Genomic DNA, 14,495 nt, shown 5'->3' with positions numbered 1-14,495 from the left:
ACATAAATCTGATCTGCCGTGCTCGGAGTCACCACGTCCTCTCATAATTTCCCTTTGTTTTAATCTACAGTATACGAGGAGGAAGACATGCTAAGCTTTATCTGAGCACCTCAAAGACATGAGGGATCACTTTGTAGTCTACTTTTTGTAGTCTGTGCCACTTTTAATCTTGGGCAGAAAAACAAGTATCTCCTCCTTTCTTTCGTCTCTCATCTCAGTCAGGCGACATGGAGGATTTTCTCTCTCTCTACCTTTTTTATTTTTTTTCTGATATCTTTCTCTCTTTCAGTTCTACCGTTTCATGACCAATTTGTTAATGTAACTACCAGGTGACGGGAACAAGTTGTTGTTGCTTCCTCCCTTTTGGCCAATCGACAACTCGTTAGAAGGGGTGGATTTTATCCTGGAAGCTTTACAACACACCATGTCTCTATTACATTATGCATATCACACCAGACCTATGTCCAGATTAGCAGAACAACCAGAACATGACTGAATCTAATTTCTATGCTGTATCTATGACTATTGTGGTGGACCCCCTCTGGGGGCTTTCTTCCTCCACCCCTAGAAGACTGAAAAGACAAAAAAAAAGAGTCCTTCTCTTCGATAAGACCATACGTTCAATTTGTTCTGTCAATTACGATCTCCCGGCCTGCCAGTGTGATGGAAAGCGCTGCTCAATGAGGTGGAATGTCACCCTGTCAAACCCCGCCCCTCTCCCTCGATTGCACCCCGCCCTGACAAAGCGGGAACGAGAAGGGCCGAGACCCCCTGTCTTTTCTGGGGGCTCAGTCAAGCTTTGTCTGACAGATTGGCTGAAGCACTAACCAGTCAGGTCTTCAGAGAAGAAAAGAGGTCAGGGACATAGGGAAAAGAAGAATGGGCTGGCAAATGAGAAAGAGACATATTGAAAGGGACAAGAGAGGAGAAGAAGGAGGGAAGGAGAAAAAAAAACATATTGAACTTGATGGAGAGAGTAACCTTTTGTCCATATGTGCTGTGGGGGACGACAACAGCCGTCATCTGTGTTTTCTGTACCATACAACAGACTGAATTACTCTGTCAGGAAGATGAGAGGCTGGAAAGGCTTGGAGAGGAAAAAAGAGCTTTCTGTTCTCAGAGAAAAGATGTCACGAGAGAAGGAAAGAAATATGACTTGCAGTGCACAAGGGGAATATGGGTTATGTTTGGAGTACTGTAGTTATATCACTTTTACAATATCAAAATAGCTTGGAACAGTTGATAAAGAAAGAGCCACTGGTCACATAATGATAGTATACTAATGAAATATTAATGATAAAGCATTTTATTTGGTATAACACATTTCACAAACCCAGAGTGCTTGCAAAATGTAATGAAACAAAACCGACACCATGTCACACTGCCTTCCTCTAATATATTTTAATTTACTATCTAAGCATGGTTGAATAATTCCTGCAATGTTCTCTCTCCTAGTTTATTTAGTGGAAAGAAGTAAGGAAGAAAAATCATGCACAAAGATTTCATCCCAAATGGCATCCTATTCCCTATACAGTGCTTTACTTTTGATACACTGTGTAGGGAATAGGATGCAATTTGGGACCTTGTCAAAAACACTCAACTTTACCATATTAATTTCATGATTGCCTTAAATGAAACATTGGTTTTTCCTCCTGCTCCTCCCTCTTTACGGATGATCATTTTTCTATTCTAAACAGGGATCAGATTTTCCGTGACCATGTTTAATGCCGGCTATGTGCTTTGTGTGTATTGGCATGCATCTAATTTTCTACAGTCTTTAGGCAAATTTGGTAAATAAATTGCTTTGTCTCTCATTGGGCATTGCAGTGATATATAATGTAGTTTTAAGTTTGAACTTTAATGTTATAAATCCCTGTACAGATCCATCCGTCCGTGTACGACATGCTCTCATTAAAATGCATAAGGGTGGAAGAGAAGAAAAAAATGTCTCCTTCCCCTTCCTTTCCTCTCTCTCCCTCGTTCTCTGTTTTCCACTTCAACACTCAAGGAAATAAGGGAATGAGTGCACACCCTTCTCTCGCGCACTCCCCCCGCCACACACACACAAGGCACTTCATTCACTTGCAAATACAGAAAGATGAAATTAGTGGCATTTGTGGCAAAAGAACCCGCCCCTCACCCCGCCCCTCACCCTGCTCCTCTCTCTCTCTCTCTCTCTCTCTCCTCCCTTTCTCTGCTCTTCGCACAATTCCTGTCCCCTGCTTCAGGTTGCAGATTGCTGGATTACGATGGATCAAGAGGGCTGACCCCTGATTGTGCACAGCAGAAAATGGTCCTTTAGTCTGATTGGCTCCTGGGGGGATGACACTGTGGATGAGAGTGTGGAGATGGAATGAGAGAGAGAGTGGAAAGTAAAAGGGAGAGAGGAAGAAGAGTGCGTAGAGAGTGAGAGAGAGAGAGGGGGGGAGAGAAGTAGAAACTTTTCAAAGAATGACAGCCAGTATAGTTGAGAGGGAGCATGGACCCAAGGTGACTCTATAGGGAACTGATGCACTGCAGGCATTTACTTCCACAACTTTTACAAGGGGAATTTAGTGAGCTTTGAGAGAAAAGAAGAAGAGACAGATAAGAGAAGAAGAGCAAAAATTGTCTGAAAAGGACAGAGAAAAAATAAATAAGGAAAAATAGAAGGTAAGGTGTGGAATTTTAATTGATTCTGACTCCACGCTAGAATGCTTTTCTACATGATCATCAATGGGAGATTTCAATTAAACGCTTGACTGGGTGTTAGAGTTTTTCATTTGACTGAATATTTTGAATATTCAGAAACGGAAAGAGAAACCTGTGAAAAATGTGACTGGCAGAGATGATGCCAGTGTGGGAAAACTAGCTAACTGAAGCTGTAACCTGTTTTTCAGTATAGAGAATCGGTCTGTAAGAATGCTTGTATTGTACAGCAGGATATTTGGCTGTCAAGAGATGACCAGAGTATTACGAGTGAGTTTTGGTCTGTGAGAATGCTTGTGGCAAAGTACAAACTTGTATAACTTCAATATGAATCGGAGTTCAAACTGTATAGGCTCATTCTGTACACGTCTAGCCTTGTCGGCAGTTCAAACACACTGTATTATTAGGTCTGCTTTTAGGGACTTTAGTTTAGCATTCAAACCTCACTCCTCACTCACAGTGAAGGCTTACATTTTTCGAACATGAAAAGGAGGTCTTATCTTTTTTAAACTCTTCTCCAAAACCATTAAGCTGTCTCCTGTCTTGTAAATTGAAGCTGGGTAACACGCCAGTGGATTGACAGCTGTGCTCAGACACAGCTAGAGGCACAAAGGATATTGTGATTATTATCTGTGTGAAAAGTGGGGACGATTAATGCTCATTCATGGAACTGAGTGACGCACATCATGCTGATGTGTTGCTGTGTCTTCTCTATAATAACTAACAACTGCTTCCCAGGGATCCTGGATGATCCCAGGCGATGTCCTAAATGACACCCCTTTCCCTATGGTCAGAAGTAGTGCACTATGCAGGGAACTGGATGCCTTTGAGACACAACCCAGCTAGGACTCAACCCAGTTAATTTGTGGTGAAATGACACTGATTGCAAACTTGCTCGATGACACTCATGCTCCATGACATCATTTCCATGCACCAGTGATCGGGATGAATGCCAGTTTGTATGATTTAATTTCTCCATAAATGACAAGGTTTCCACCCCACTCTGAATGAATGGACGTGCAGGGGGAGAGAGAGAGAGAGAGAGATGAATGAAAAATGAAATCATTTTTATATTGTTGTAGAAAAGCATAGGACAAAGCAGAAAGGCGTGAAACATTCAACAATTTTTTTTTGCCCCTCTTATGACACTGAGGGTTCTATCTAGTCCACTGATGCAGCAGACAGACAAAGCCACACAACTGGGTTCAGAGTACAGAAATCCTATAATTGAAGAGGCTCACATGTGGCCCCCAGAACACATAGAGACAGGAAGGAGAGGGATTATGTTTATTCATTTGGTTGACTATCTGTTTTCATGAACCAACCATGTTTATGCCTTGTGTTTTTTTTCAGTCTAACATGGGTGGGAATCTGGTCTCCCATGCCAGGATTTTACCTTTCAATCCTGCTGCCCTAAAGAACCCACATACATTCATCCTTCTCTGGGGACAAAGATATGAAGTGCCCCGATAGTGTCTACTTCCTCAACTTTCTCCACCATGCTAAATCAATTGTGGTTAACAAATTAGCCATGACGTATCTTCCTGTGGTCCCCCACAAGGGGTTTTACGATGTTGGGAGCCCAAAATTGGCCTTCTTTCACGGTGACTCCCTCTTTAACTGGTCCATTTATGGACCAAGAGTCCTCCTAGAGAGGGGTGAACGGAGGATACGGACATGCCCACTGTGAAATCAAGCCTTATTAATGAATTGGAGGACCTGGATCTACATGGTATATAGGACCAGACTGTCGCGCCACACACAAAGTTGGGAGAAAGTATAAACGTTATCTCTTCAATAGGTATTTTGCTACGTACAGGTTGTTCCATGAAATGAATGCCCTTTGCCTACCTTTGATATAAAAGCCTGTTATATTAAGTTAAGTGCACTTTAATATACACTGAGTATACACCCCCCTTCTTGGCACAAACTGGGGTTTTGCATGTCAGCAATCACATTTTCAAGATATAAAACTATCAAAATACAGAAATATTTTGCATTTTGATGCTGCTTTTTGCATTTCTGATTTTTGAATGTTATATATCTTCAAAAATGTGATTGCTGACATGTGAAACATTTTGGGATTATATCAACAATGGACTAAAGAAAACAATACCAGAAGATAATTTTGGGGTGGAATTGTCCTTTAAATACAATACAAATAAAAACATTTACAAAAACTTAAACCAGGTAGAAATCGTGTAAAAATTACAATGAAATGATTTGTAAATTATGTCAAGTCAGATTTAATTTATTCACAGTATTTTCAATATAGAGCTATTAGCAGCAGAATTTTGGTTGATTTTGTGGTCTCTAACCAGTAAGGTTATTCACATTCTTCATCAAGAATATGGGCAAAATGTTATTATTGATTAATGAAAGAGGTGGGAAAGTTGGCCGCTTGTCATATACTTGCTACATTTACTATGAAAAAGCATTCAAAATAGTTTACCAGGTTCTATTTTGATATTTCTTCTTCTCAATGCAAATATTGGGTCCCGACTGAGACAACCTGGTTCAATTTGGATCCCTAGGCAAATCCATTTAAGAACCACTGCAATAGACCACATGGAAAATTATAAGAATCTGATTTCTAATATGAACAAAGACCTGCTGTGCCAAAATTCTGCATTTTGGCGTGTCCCTCTGTGCACCCTCTATGACTTCTAGGAAGATTTTAAATCTCAAAGAGGTTTTAACCCTCCATTGTAAATTTTCACCACCATTGTAAGGCCCTACATATTGTGTTGCTTTGACAAAGTAATGTCTGGAACATCTTATAGTCAAGCCCTAGTATAAAAGGTGGGGGCTTTTTGGCCATTTTCTGGTGTTTTGTAGTGGAAAACTGAGCTGGTCGAGGATAGCACATCAATTTCATAATTATTTGTGAAGCTAGCATTCAATTGCCCCCCCCCCCCCTGTTGCACTCAACAAGCTTCCATTCCCCCTGTCACAAGGGGATACGTGGCTGATTTAACCCTGTTACGGTCAACACCTGGACCTTGATAGGCACTTACTATAGTAATTTTTTTATTTTACCTCTTAAGATTCAAAAACATGTTGAACAAGTTGAACATGTGCTCTTTATGACAATGTTAAAATTAGATAAAACTTTAAAAAATGACCAAGTTACACTACTCAAAAGGCAAGCAATGGGTAGAATGACCCCATCGCTTCAATTCCACTGTAACGATGACGCCGTGAGTCGAGAAGCAGGTGCAGGTAAAATGTTTAATGAAAACAACAAACATGAAACAAGACAGCGTAACAGAAGTGAGGTAACATGAACACATTCATACAAAATGGAGTCAACAGAGATGGTCGCCTCGCTTCGAGTTCTGAGGAAACTATGCAGTGTTTTGTTTTTTATGTATTATTTCTTACATTGTTACCCCAGGAAAACCTAAGTCTTATTACATACAGCCGGGAAGAACGATTGGATATAAGAGCAACATCAACTTACCAACATTACGACCAGGAATACAACTTTCCCGAAGCGGATCCTCTGTTCGGACCACAACCCAGGACGATGGATCTAATACCAGTAGCCGACCCAAAACAACAGCGCCGCAGAGGGGGCAGACGGAGCGGCCTCCTGGTCAGGCTCCGTAGACGTGTACATCGTATACTACTCGCCAATGTCCAGTACCTTGACAACAAGGTAGACAAAAGTCGAGCAAGAGTTTCCTTCCAGGGAGACATCAGAGATTGCAACATTCTCTGTTTCACGGAAACATGGCTCTCTCGGCATATGTTGTTAGAATTGGTTCAGCCACCGGGCTTCTCCAAGCATTGCGCCGAAAGAAATAAACACCTCTCTGGGAAGAGGAAGGGCGGGGGTGTAATATGCTTTATGATTAACGACTCATGGTGTAATCATAACAACATTCAGGGTCTCAAGTCCTTCTGCTCACCAAACCTAGAATTCCTTACAATCAAATGCCGGCCATTTTACCTACCAAGAGAATTCTCTGCAGTTATAGTCACAACTGTGTACATTCCCTCTCAAGCAAACACCAAGACGGCCCTCAAGAAACTTCACTGGACTCTATGTAAACTGGAAAATATACATCCGGAGGCTGCATTTATTGTCGCTGGGGATTTTTAACAAAGCAAATTTGAGAACAAGGCTACCTATATTATATCAACATATTGATTGCACAATGCACTCGACCACAGCTACTCTAACTTCAGCGATGCATACAAAGCCCTCCCCCGCCCTACCTTCAGCAAGTCCGACCATCTTGCTCGTACCGTCTTATAGGCAAAAACTCAAACAGGATGTACCAGTGACGAGAACTATTCAACGCTGGTCTGACCAATCGTAAGCTATGCTTCAAGACTGTTTTGATTACGCGGACTGGAATATGTTCTGGAATATGTTCCGGTCAGCCTCAGAGAGCAACATCGGCCAATACGCTGACTCAGTAAGTGAGTTTATAAAGAAGTGCATTGGAGATGTTGCACCCACAGTGACTATTAAAACCTACCCAAACCAGAAACTGTGGATGTGGACGCTCCCTATCCCAGTCTGTTGTCTCCACATGCTTCAAGATGGCTACCATTGTTCCTGTTCAAAGAAGAAAAAAACGTAATAAATTGCTACCGCCCCGTAGCACTCACGCCTGTCATCATGAAGTGCTTTGAGAGACTAGTCAAGGATCATATCACCTCCACCTTACTTGCCACCCTAGACCCAATTCAGTTGCATACCGCCCCAACAGGTCCACAGATGACGCAATCGCCATCACACTGCACACTGCCCTATCCCATCTGGACAAAAATAATACCTATGTAAGAATGCTGTTCATTGACTACAGCTCAGCATTGAACACCATAGTACCCTCCAAGCTCATCATCAAGCTGGATGCCCTGGGTCTCAACCCCATCCTGTGTAATTGGGTCCTGGACTTTCTGACTGGCCTTCCCCAGGTGGTGAAGGTAGGAAACAACATCTTCACTTCGCTGACCCTCAACACTGGGACCCCACAAGGGTGTGTGCTCACCCCTCTCCTGTACTCCCTGTTCACCCACAACTTTGTGGCCATGCATGCCTCCAAATCAATCATCAAGTGTGCAGATGACCCAACAGTAGTAGGCTTGATCACCAACAACGACGAGACAGCCGACAGGGAGGAAATGAGGGCACTCGGAGTGTGGTGTCAGGAAAACAACCTCTGACTCAACGTCAACAAAAAAAAGGAGATGATATTAGACTTTAGGAAACAGCAGAGGGAGCACCCCCCTATCCACATAGGAGGGACAGCAGTGGAGAAGGTGGAAAGTTTTAAGTTCCTCGGCGTACACATCACAGACAAACTGAAATGGCCCATCCACACAGACAGTGTGGCGAAGAAGGCGCAACAGCGCCTCTTCAACCTCAGGAGGCTGATGAAAACTTTTACAGATGCACAGTCGAGAGCAACTGCACCGCCCTCAACCGCAAGGCTTTCCAGAGGGTGTTGCGGTCTGCACAACGCATCACCGGGGACAAACTACCTGCCCTCCATGACACCTACAGCACCCAATGTCACAGGAAGACCAAAAAGATCATCAAGGACAACAACCACCTGAACCACTGCCTGTTCACACCGCTAGAATTCCAGAAGGTGAGGTCAGTACACGTGCATCAAAGCTGGGACTGAGAGACTGAAAAACAGCTTCTATGTCAAGGCCATCAGATTTCTAAACATGAATCACTAACTCAGAGAGGCAGCTGCCTACATTGAGACCCAATCACTGGACTCTTCAATAAATGGATCACTAGTCACTTTAAACAATGCCAGTTTAAATAATGCCACATTAATAATGTTTACAAAATCTTACATTACTCATATCACATGTACATACATTATTTTATACTCTCTATTGCACCTTGCCTATGCAACTCAGCCATCGCTCATCCATGTACTTATATGTACATATTCTCATTTACCCCTTTAGATATGTGTGTATCAGGTAGTTGTTGGGGAATTTGTTAGATTACTTGTCAGATATTACTGCACGGTCGGAACTAGAAGCACAAGCATTTCACTACGCTCACATTAACATCTGCTAACCATGTGTATGTGACCAATAAAATGTGATGTGATTTGATGCAGTACCAACTGAGGAATGAACAAAAGGAAGGGACTTAGAAAGGGGAGGTAATGAGGCCCAGGTGTGAATCCTAACAATGAGTCCCAGGTGCGCGTAATGATGAGTTCCAGAACCGTGATTAGTATTCTGGCAATGTCTCGTGCCGGAGGGTAGGAGCAGACATGACAATACGCCCCCCACCTTTCTGACGCGCGGCTCCTCGTAATGATGAGTGCCAGGACTGGTGGTTAGTATTCCAGCGACAACGCACGCCGCTGTAGGGGAGGAGCAGAATTAGACGTGACAACCACACTGTCGCGCCACACATGAAGTTACACTGTATCTGTGTGACTGTTCTGTTGTTGACCACACTGTTGTTACCACACAAGAAGTTTGAAGAAAGTCTGAATTTATCTCTTCAAAATGTGCATTGTTGATGTGTTGAAAAGTTGTTGATGGTTCAAAAGCAGAGTGTATGAGTCTGTTTTGGACAAGTACACCCCTGCTCTTGAGAGGGAAGTGCTCTATCGATAGGAAGTAGGCCACAATCATACGAGATTGACTTGTAAAATTGTATAAATCCTTTTCATACGATCTGCAGCAGAGCACTTAAGTCAGGCTGCATTCACAGAGTCTGAGTGACTAAAGTCAGAGGGTTTTTGATTGTTAGTTGGGATTCCAACTGGGGAAACTGGGGTAATTTTCTGTAGTTGGCCTAAGGGAAGGGGAAAAAGAAAATTGGTGGTCAGCTACAAACATCTTTTAAAGGTATTTTGTCACCAAATAGTAGTTCATGGTCATGCTGACAAGCTAAATCTGCATCCCAAATGGCACACTATTCCTTACAAAGTGAAATACTTTTGACCAGGGTAGTGCACTATATAGGGAATAAGGTGTGATGCTGACAGACTGACTGAGATTTTGATGACTCAACAATATGGTCCTTCAATTGCCAACAGCAGCAACTACTGCTGTTGATTGTTACAACCCCTGCTTGATTTACACACTTACAAACTTACACGCACACAGACCGTGCAACATGATTCTTTATCTCTCAGTTCTCCTTGAAAGTTAAAGTGGCTTTTACCATTTCCGTAGAATATGTAATTGTGGTGGGAAAATACCCTCTCTCTTCTTGTGTTTGGTAAAGCTTTCTCATCTGATGCCTCCTCGACCCTCCCCCTCCATCCATCCCTCCCTCCCTCCTTCCCTCCATCCCTCCCTCCCTCCCTCCCTCCCTCCCTCCCTCCCTCCCTCCCTCCCTCCCTTCATTCCTCTGCTCAGGACAGGGGGCAACTTGTGTGGCAGGTCGTAAAGGCAGGAGCAGCAAGAACAGCTGCTTTTTCTTTTTTCTTTAATAAGTGAAAAGCCATCAGATTAGTCTGAGGGAGATGTGTGGAGTGTTGAGCCAGCACAATTATGTAGCATGTCACCTCATTAGACACAACAAAATAGAGGCCGAATGTAACGGGTGCAAGTCCTGACCTTTGACGGAGAAGGGGGCTGGGGAGGTGAAGGGGTGTGTGGAAATTTTTGCGAGGTGCTAATTTGACTTCATAATGAACAACAGGGCCACTTGAATGGAAATAATGGAGACAGAATACAGACAGAATAGAGCAGAGACCAAGAGGGGCCCATGGAGGTCATGGCTCACCCAGCCTGTCAGGGGCCCTCGTGGGGCTTTGAGTCCCAGGTTGGGTGTGTCCCAAATGGCACCCCATTCAATATAAATTACATTACTTTTGACCAGGGCCCATAGTGAATTGGGGGACATTTGGGACAGATCCCCTGAGTTGAAGGGCCAGGGGGGCTAGGAGCCAGATACCCCGTCCTGTCAGGGCCTTTATAGCAAAAGCACCCCGCCCAGCACCCTTCTCTAGCCACCAGTCTTTTTGTGACTCTTCAATAATGATTAACTGTTTGGAGATTCCGAGAGTGTCCACTATGGCACAATGAGCTCTCTCTCTCTCCTCCACAATATAATAGAGCTCAACACAGTCTCTCTTTCTCTATTCTCTCTTTCTCGCCCTCTACTTTCCATTTCTCTCTCCACGCCCCCTGCTAGCATTCTTTTCTTCCACTTTTCTCTTTTCTCTTTCCTCCCTTTTCACTATAGATCTATCAGTTTTTCCCCCGTGCAGCTTGTTAATTAAAGAGCGGGAGTAGATTGTGGTGGAGGCAAACAGATGTGACCAGCTCACTGATAAAAGGAAAGAAAATCAAGCGATTGTCATAAAGGCACAGTTTGAGTAGAAAAAATACATTGATTAAATGTAAAACAATACTTGAAAACAATAGAAAACTTATTTTTTTTACCTACAGCACCATAAAGTAACAATTGACTTTGTTTTTTCGGGTTAATGTGGGCTGTCCGAGTGCAAAAAAAAAGTAAATTATAAAAATAAGTTATCAAGTCTATTCCAAATGGTGGAAACAAAACATCTTGCAGAACTCTACACACCCTCAGTGGAAAGCACCGAAGCACCACTAGTTGTTTGTTGTCCTGTTCGGCAGCAGCGTGTAGCTTGTAGTTACAGGAGGTTGGTGGCACCTTAAGAGATGAGGAACAGTGCAAATCTCAACTATTCTACAACAGCCAGGGGAAGAGAGGAAAGAAAGGAAGAGAGGGGAGAGGAAGCAGGGGAGATTGGGGGAGAGGGAGAGAGAGATGCCGGGAGAAACAACACCGCCTCCTCTACACTCTCAGAAAAAAGGGTTCCAAATGAGTTATTCGGCTGTCCCCATTGGGTGACTGTTTTTGGTTTCAGATAGAAACTTTTTGGGTTCCATGTCGAACCCTCTGTGGAAAGGGTTATCTGATGGGGACAGCTGAATAACAATTTTAGGTTCTAGATGGCACCTTTTTTTCTAAGAGGGAGGGAAAGAAGGGAGAGGGTAGAGAAAGAGAAAGAGAGCGAGAGTGAGGAAAGCAAATACACACTGAGAGACTGTTAGCAAGAGAGAAATGAGAGAAGTTTCCGCTGTTCCTATAGAAACTGAAAAGAGGTGAGGCAGCAAAGAGAAAGATGGAGGGGGAGAGGGTTGAGTAAAGGAGTTTTGAAGATGGTTTCTGTTGCCTAAGCACAACAGTAAATGGGAGAGTGTGAAAGGGAGAAAGAGAACAGGGACTTAGGGCTCAAGTAGGTATCATGCGTGGCTCCTCTCAGACTAACCCTCAGCCCCAAGAGGAGTAACCTCTCCTCCGTCTCTCTCCCATCATTTCCCCGTCTCTCCCAGTCTCTCCCCTCTCCTCCTCTACATGTATTTAGAATGCAATGTGAGTCCCCACTCATTGAGTTTTATTTATTTAACCTTTATTTAACCAGGTAGGCAAGTTGAGAACAAGTTCTCATTTACAATTGCGACCTGGCCAAGATAAAGCAAAGCAGTTCGACACATACAACGACACAGAGTTACACATGGAGTAAAACAAACATACAGTCAATAATACAGTATAAACAAGTCTATATACGATGTGAGCAAATGAGGTGAGATAAGGGAGGTAAAGGCAAAAAAAGGCCATGGTCGCAAAGTAAATACAATATAGCAAGTAAAACACTGGAATGGTAGATTTGCAATGGAAGAATGCGCAAAGTAGGAATAAAAATAATGGGGTGCAAAGGAGCAAAGTAAATAAATTAAATACAATAGGGAAAGAGGTAGTTGTTTGGGCTAAATTATAGGTGGGCTATGTACAGGTGCAGTAATCTGTGAGCTGCTCTGACAGTTGGTGCTTAAAGCTAGTGAGGGAGATAAGTGTTTCCAGTTTCAGAGATTTTTGCAGTTAGTTCCAGTCATTGGCAGCAGAGAACTGGAAGGAGAGGCGCCCAAAAAAAGAATTGGTTTTGGGGGTGACTAGAGAGATATACCTGCTGGAGCGTGTGCTACAGGTGGGAGATGCTATGGTGACCAGCGAGCTGAGATAAGGGGGGACTTTACCTAGCAGGGTCTTGTAGATGACATGGAGCCAGTGGGTTTGGCGACGAGTATGAAGCGAGGGCCAGCCAACGAGAGCGTACAGGTCGCAATGGTGGGTAGTATATGGGGCTTTGGTGACGAAACGGATTGCACTGTGATAGACTGCATCCAATTTGTTGAGTAGGGTATTGGAGGCGATTTTGTAAATGACATTGCCAAAGTCGAGGATTGGTAGGATGGTCAGTTTTACAAGGGTATGTTTGGCAGCATGAGTGAAGGATGCTTTGTTGCGAAATAGGAAGCCAATTCTAGATTTAACTTTGGATTGGAGATGTTTGATATGGGTCTGGAAGGAGAGTTTACAGTCTAACCAGACACCTAAGTATTTGTAGTTGTCCATGTATTCTAAGTCAGAGCCGACCAGAGTAGTGATGTTGGACAGGCGGGCAGGTGCAGGTAGCGATCGGTTGAAGAGCATGCATTTAGTTTTACTTGTATTTAAGAGCAATTGGAGGCCACGGAAGGAGAGTTCTACGGCATTGAAGCTTGCCTGGAGGGTTAACAACACAGTGTCCAAACAAGGGCCAGAAGTATACAGAATGGTGTCGTCTGCGTAGAGGTGGATCAGAGACTCACCAGCAGCAAGAGCGACCTCATCGATTTAAAACTCATTGGGTTTTAATGCAGCTATCTATTTCTAACACACACAAACACTCATGGACACTCACGCATGCATGTGCACACAAACACACACACGAAAACAGACACACACAGAGTGTTCATTATAATTAAACAAAGGACAGAAGAGAGAAGCAGATTAATTTGTGTTTCTACACAGTAGACTGGGATCAGTGTCATCTCTACATCCTTCCATCCTTTAATCCAGCCATCCTTTAATCCAGCCATACTTTCCTCAATAGTTTCAGTGAAGGAAAGAAAGAAATAAGGGAACAGAAAAGGAGCTTATAGGCCAAGGACGATAGTGTCAGTGTCCAATAATGACATCTACATTTGGAGGATTTGAAACTCATCTTTTTCTCCTTTCTTTTCTTTTTTCACTTTCCACAAAGCAGGAAAAGGAGAAAGTCGCCATTTGAAGACACAAGAAAGACACAAGAAACAAAGGCCTGTCATCAGTGGGTCATCGTATCACCATAGAAAACACAAAACCCCATTTTGAAAATAAATTTATTTGATTTGCTGTTGAGTATCCATCATGGGAGATCGACATCACCACCATCCTGGGGGTGGTAGGCCTGTCTACACCCTTCTACTCAGCATAGGTCTGGCCTTGCTGGCCCTGTTGTCTGAGGCCCAGGGCCGTATGGATAGAGCCAAGACAGAAGAGGAGAGTGGAGCTTTGCTGCTGAGGAGGGTGAAGAGAGGCTGGGTATGGAACCAGTTCTTTGTGCTGGAGGAGTACACTGGACTGGAGCCACTGTACATAGGAAAGGCAAGTCCACACACAAACACACACACAAAGAGAATATGTGTGAACTGCATGTCACTTTCGATTAAAGCATTTGCTAAATGTCCACCGACATTATTATTGAACTGTTCGATGACAGCTCTCAACTTTTCAATCAATATCGGCGCTGTCGGCTGAACGCTACCTCTGACGACCACAGGGTCTATCATCATTGATCAAGTGTTCAAGCCACTTTAACACCTGAGTGGTCAAAGTATCCTTTTTTGCCAATAATCTTTGTGTCTGCATCCCAAATGTCATCCTATTACCTATAAAGTGCACTACTTTTGGCTAAGGCCCATAGGGCTGTGGTCAAAAGTAGAGCACTATGTAGGGAATAGGG

At 43.3% G+C, this 14,495-nt stretch overlaps 1 protein-coding gene across 1 annotated transcript in view; it reads left to right on the top strand.

The window, feature by feature from the left end:
* Window positions 1-2,200: 2,200 nt before the first annotated feature.
* The window catches only part of LOC135522616 (cadherin-20-like), a 43,534-nt gene continuing 31,239 nt past the window's right edge, over window positions 2,201-14,495 (top strand). The window contains exons 1-2 of the mRNA XM_064949053.1: window positions 2,201-2,652; window positions 13,755-14,137. Coding sequence (XP_064805125.1) covers window positions 13,901-14,137 — 237 coding nt within the window. The 5' untranslated portion in view covers window positions 2,201-2,652; window positions 13,755-13,900. The remainder of the gene's footprint in view (window positions 2,653-13,754; window positions 14,138-14,495) is intronic.

The sequence above is a fragment of the Oncorhynchus masou genome, chromosome 30 (genome assembly GCF_036934945.1).
Source record: "Oncorhynchus masou masou isolate Uvic2021 chromosome 30, UVic_Omas_1.1, whole genome shotgun sequence".
NCBI lineage: Eukaryota > Metazoa > Chordata > Actinopteri > Salmoniformes > Salmonidae > Oncorhynchus > Oncorhynchus masou.
The sequence above is the reverse complement of the archived record's forward strand: the minus strand, read 5'-3'. Positions and strand labels throughout refer to the sequence as shown.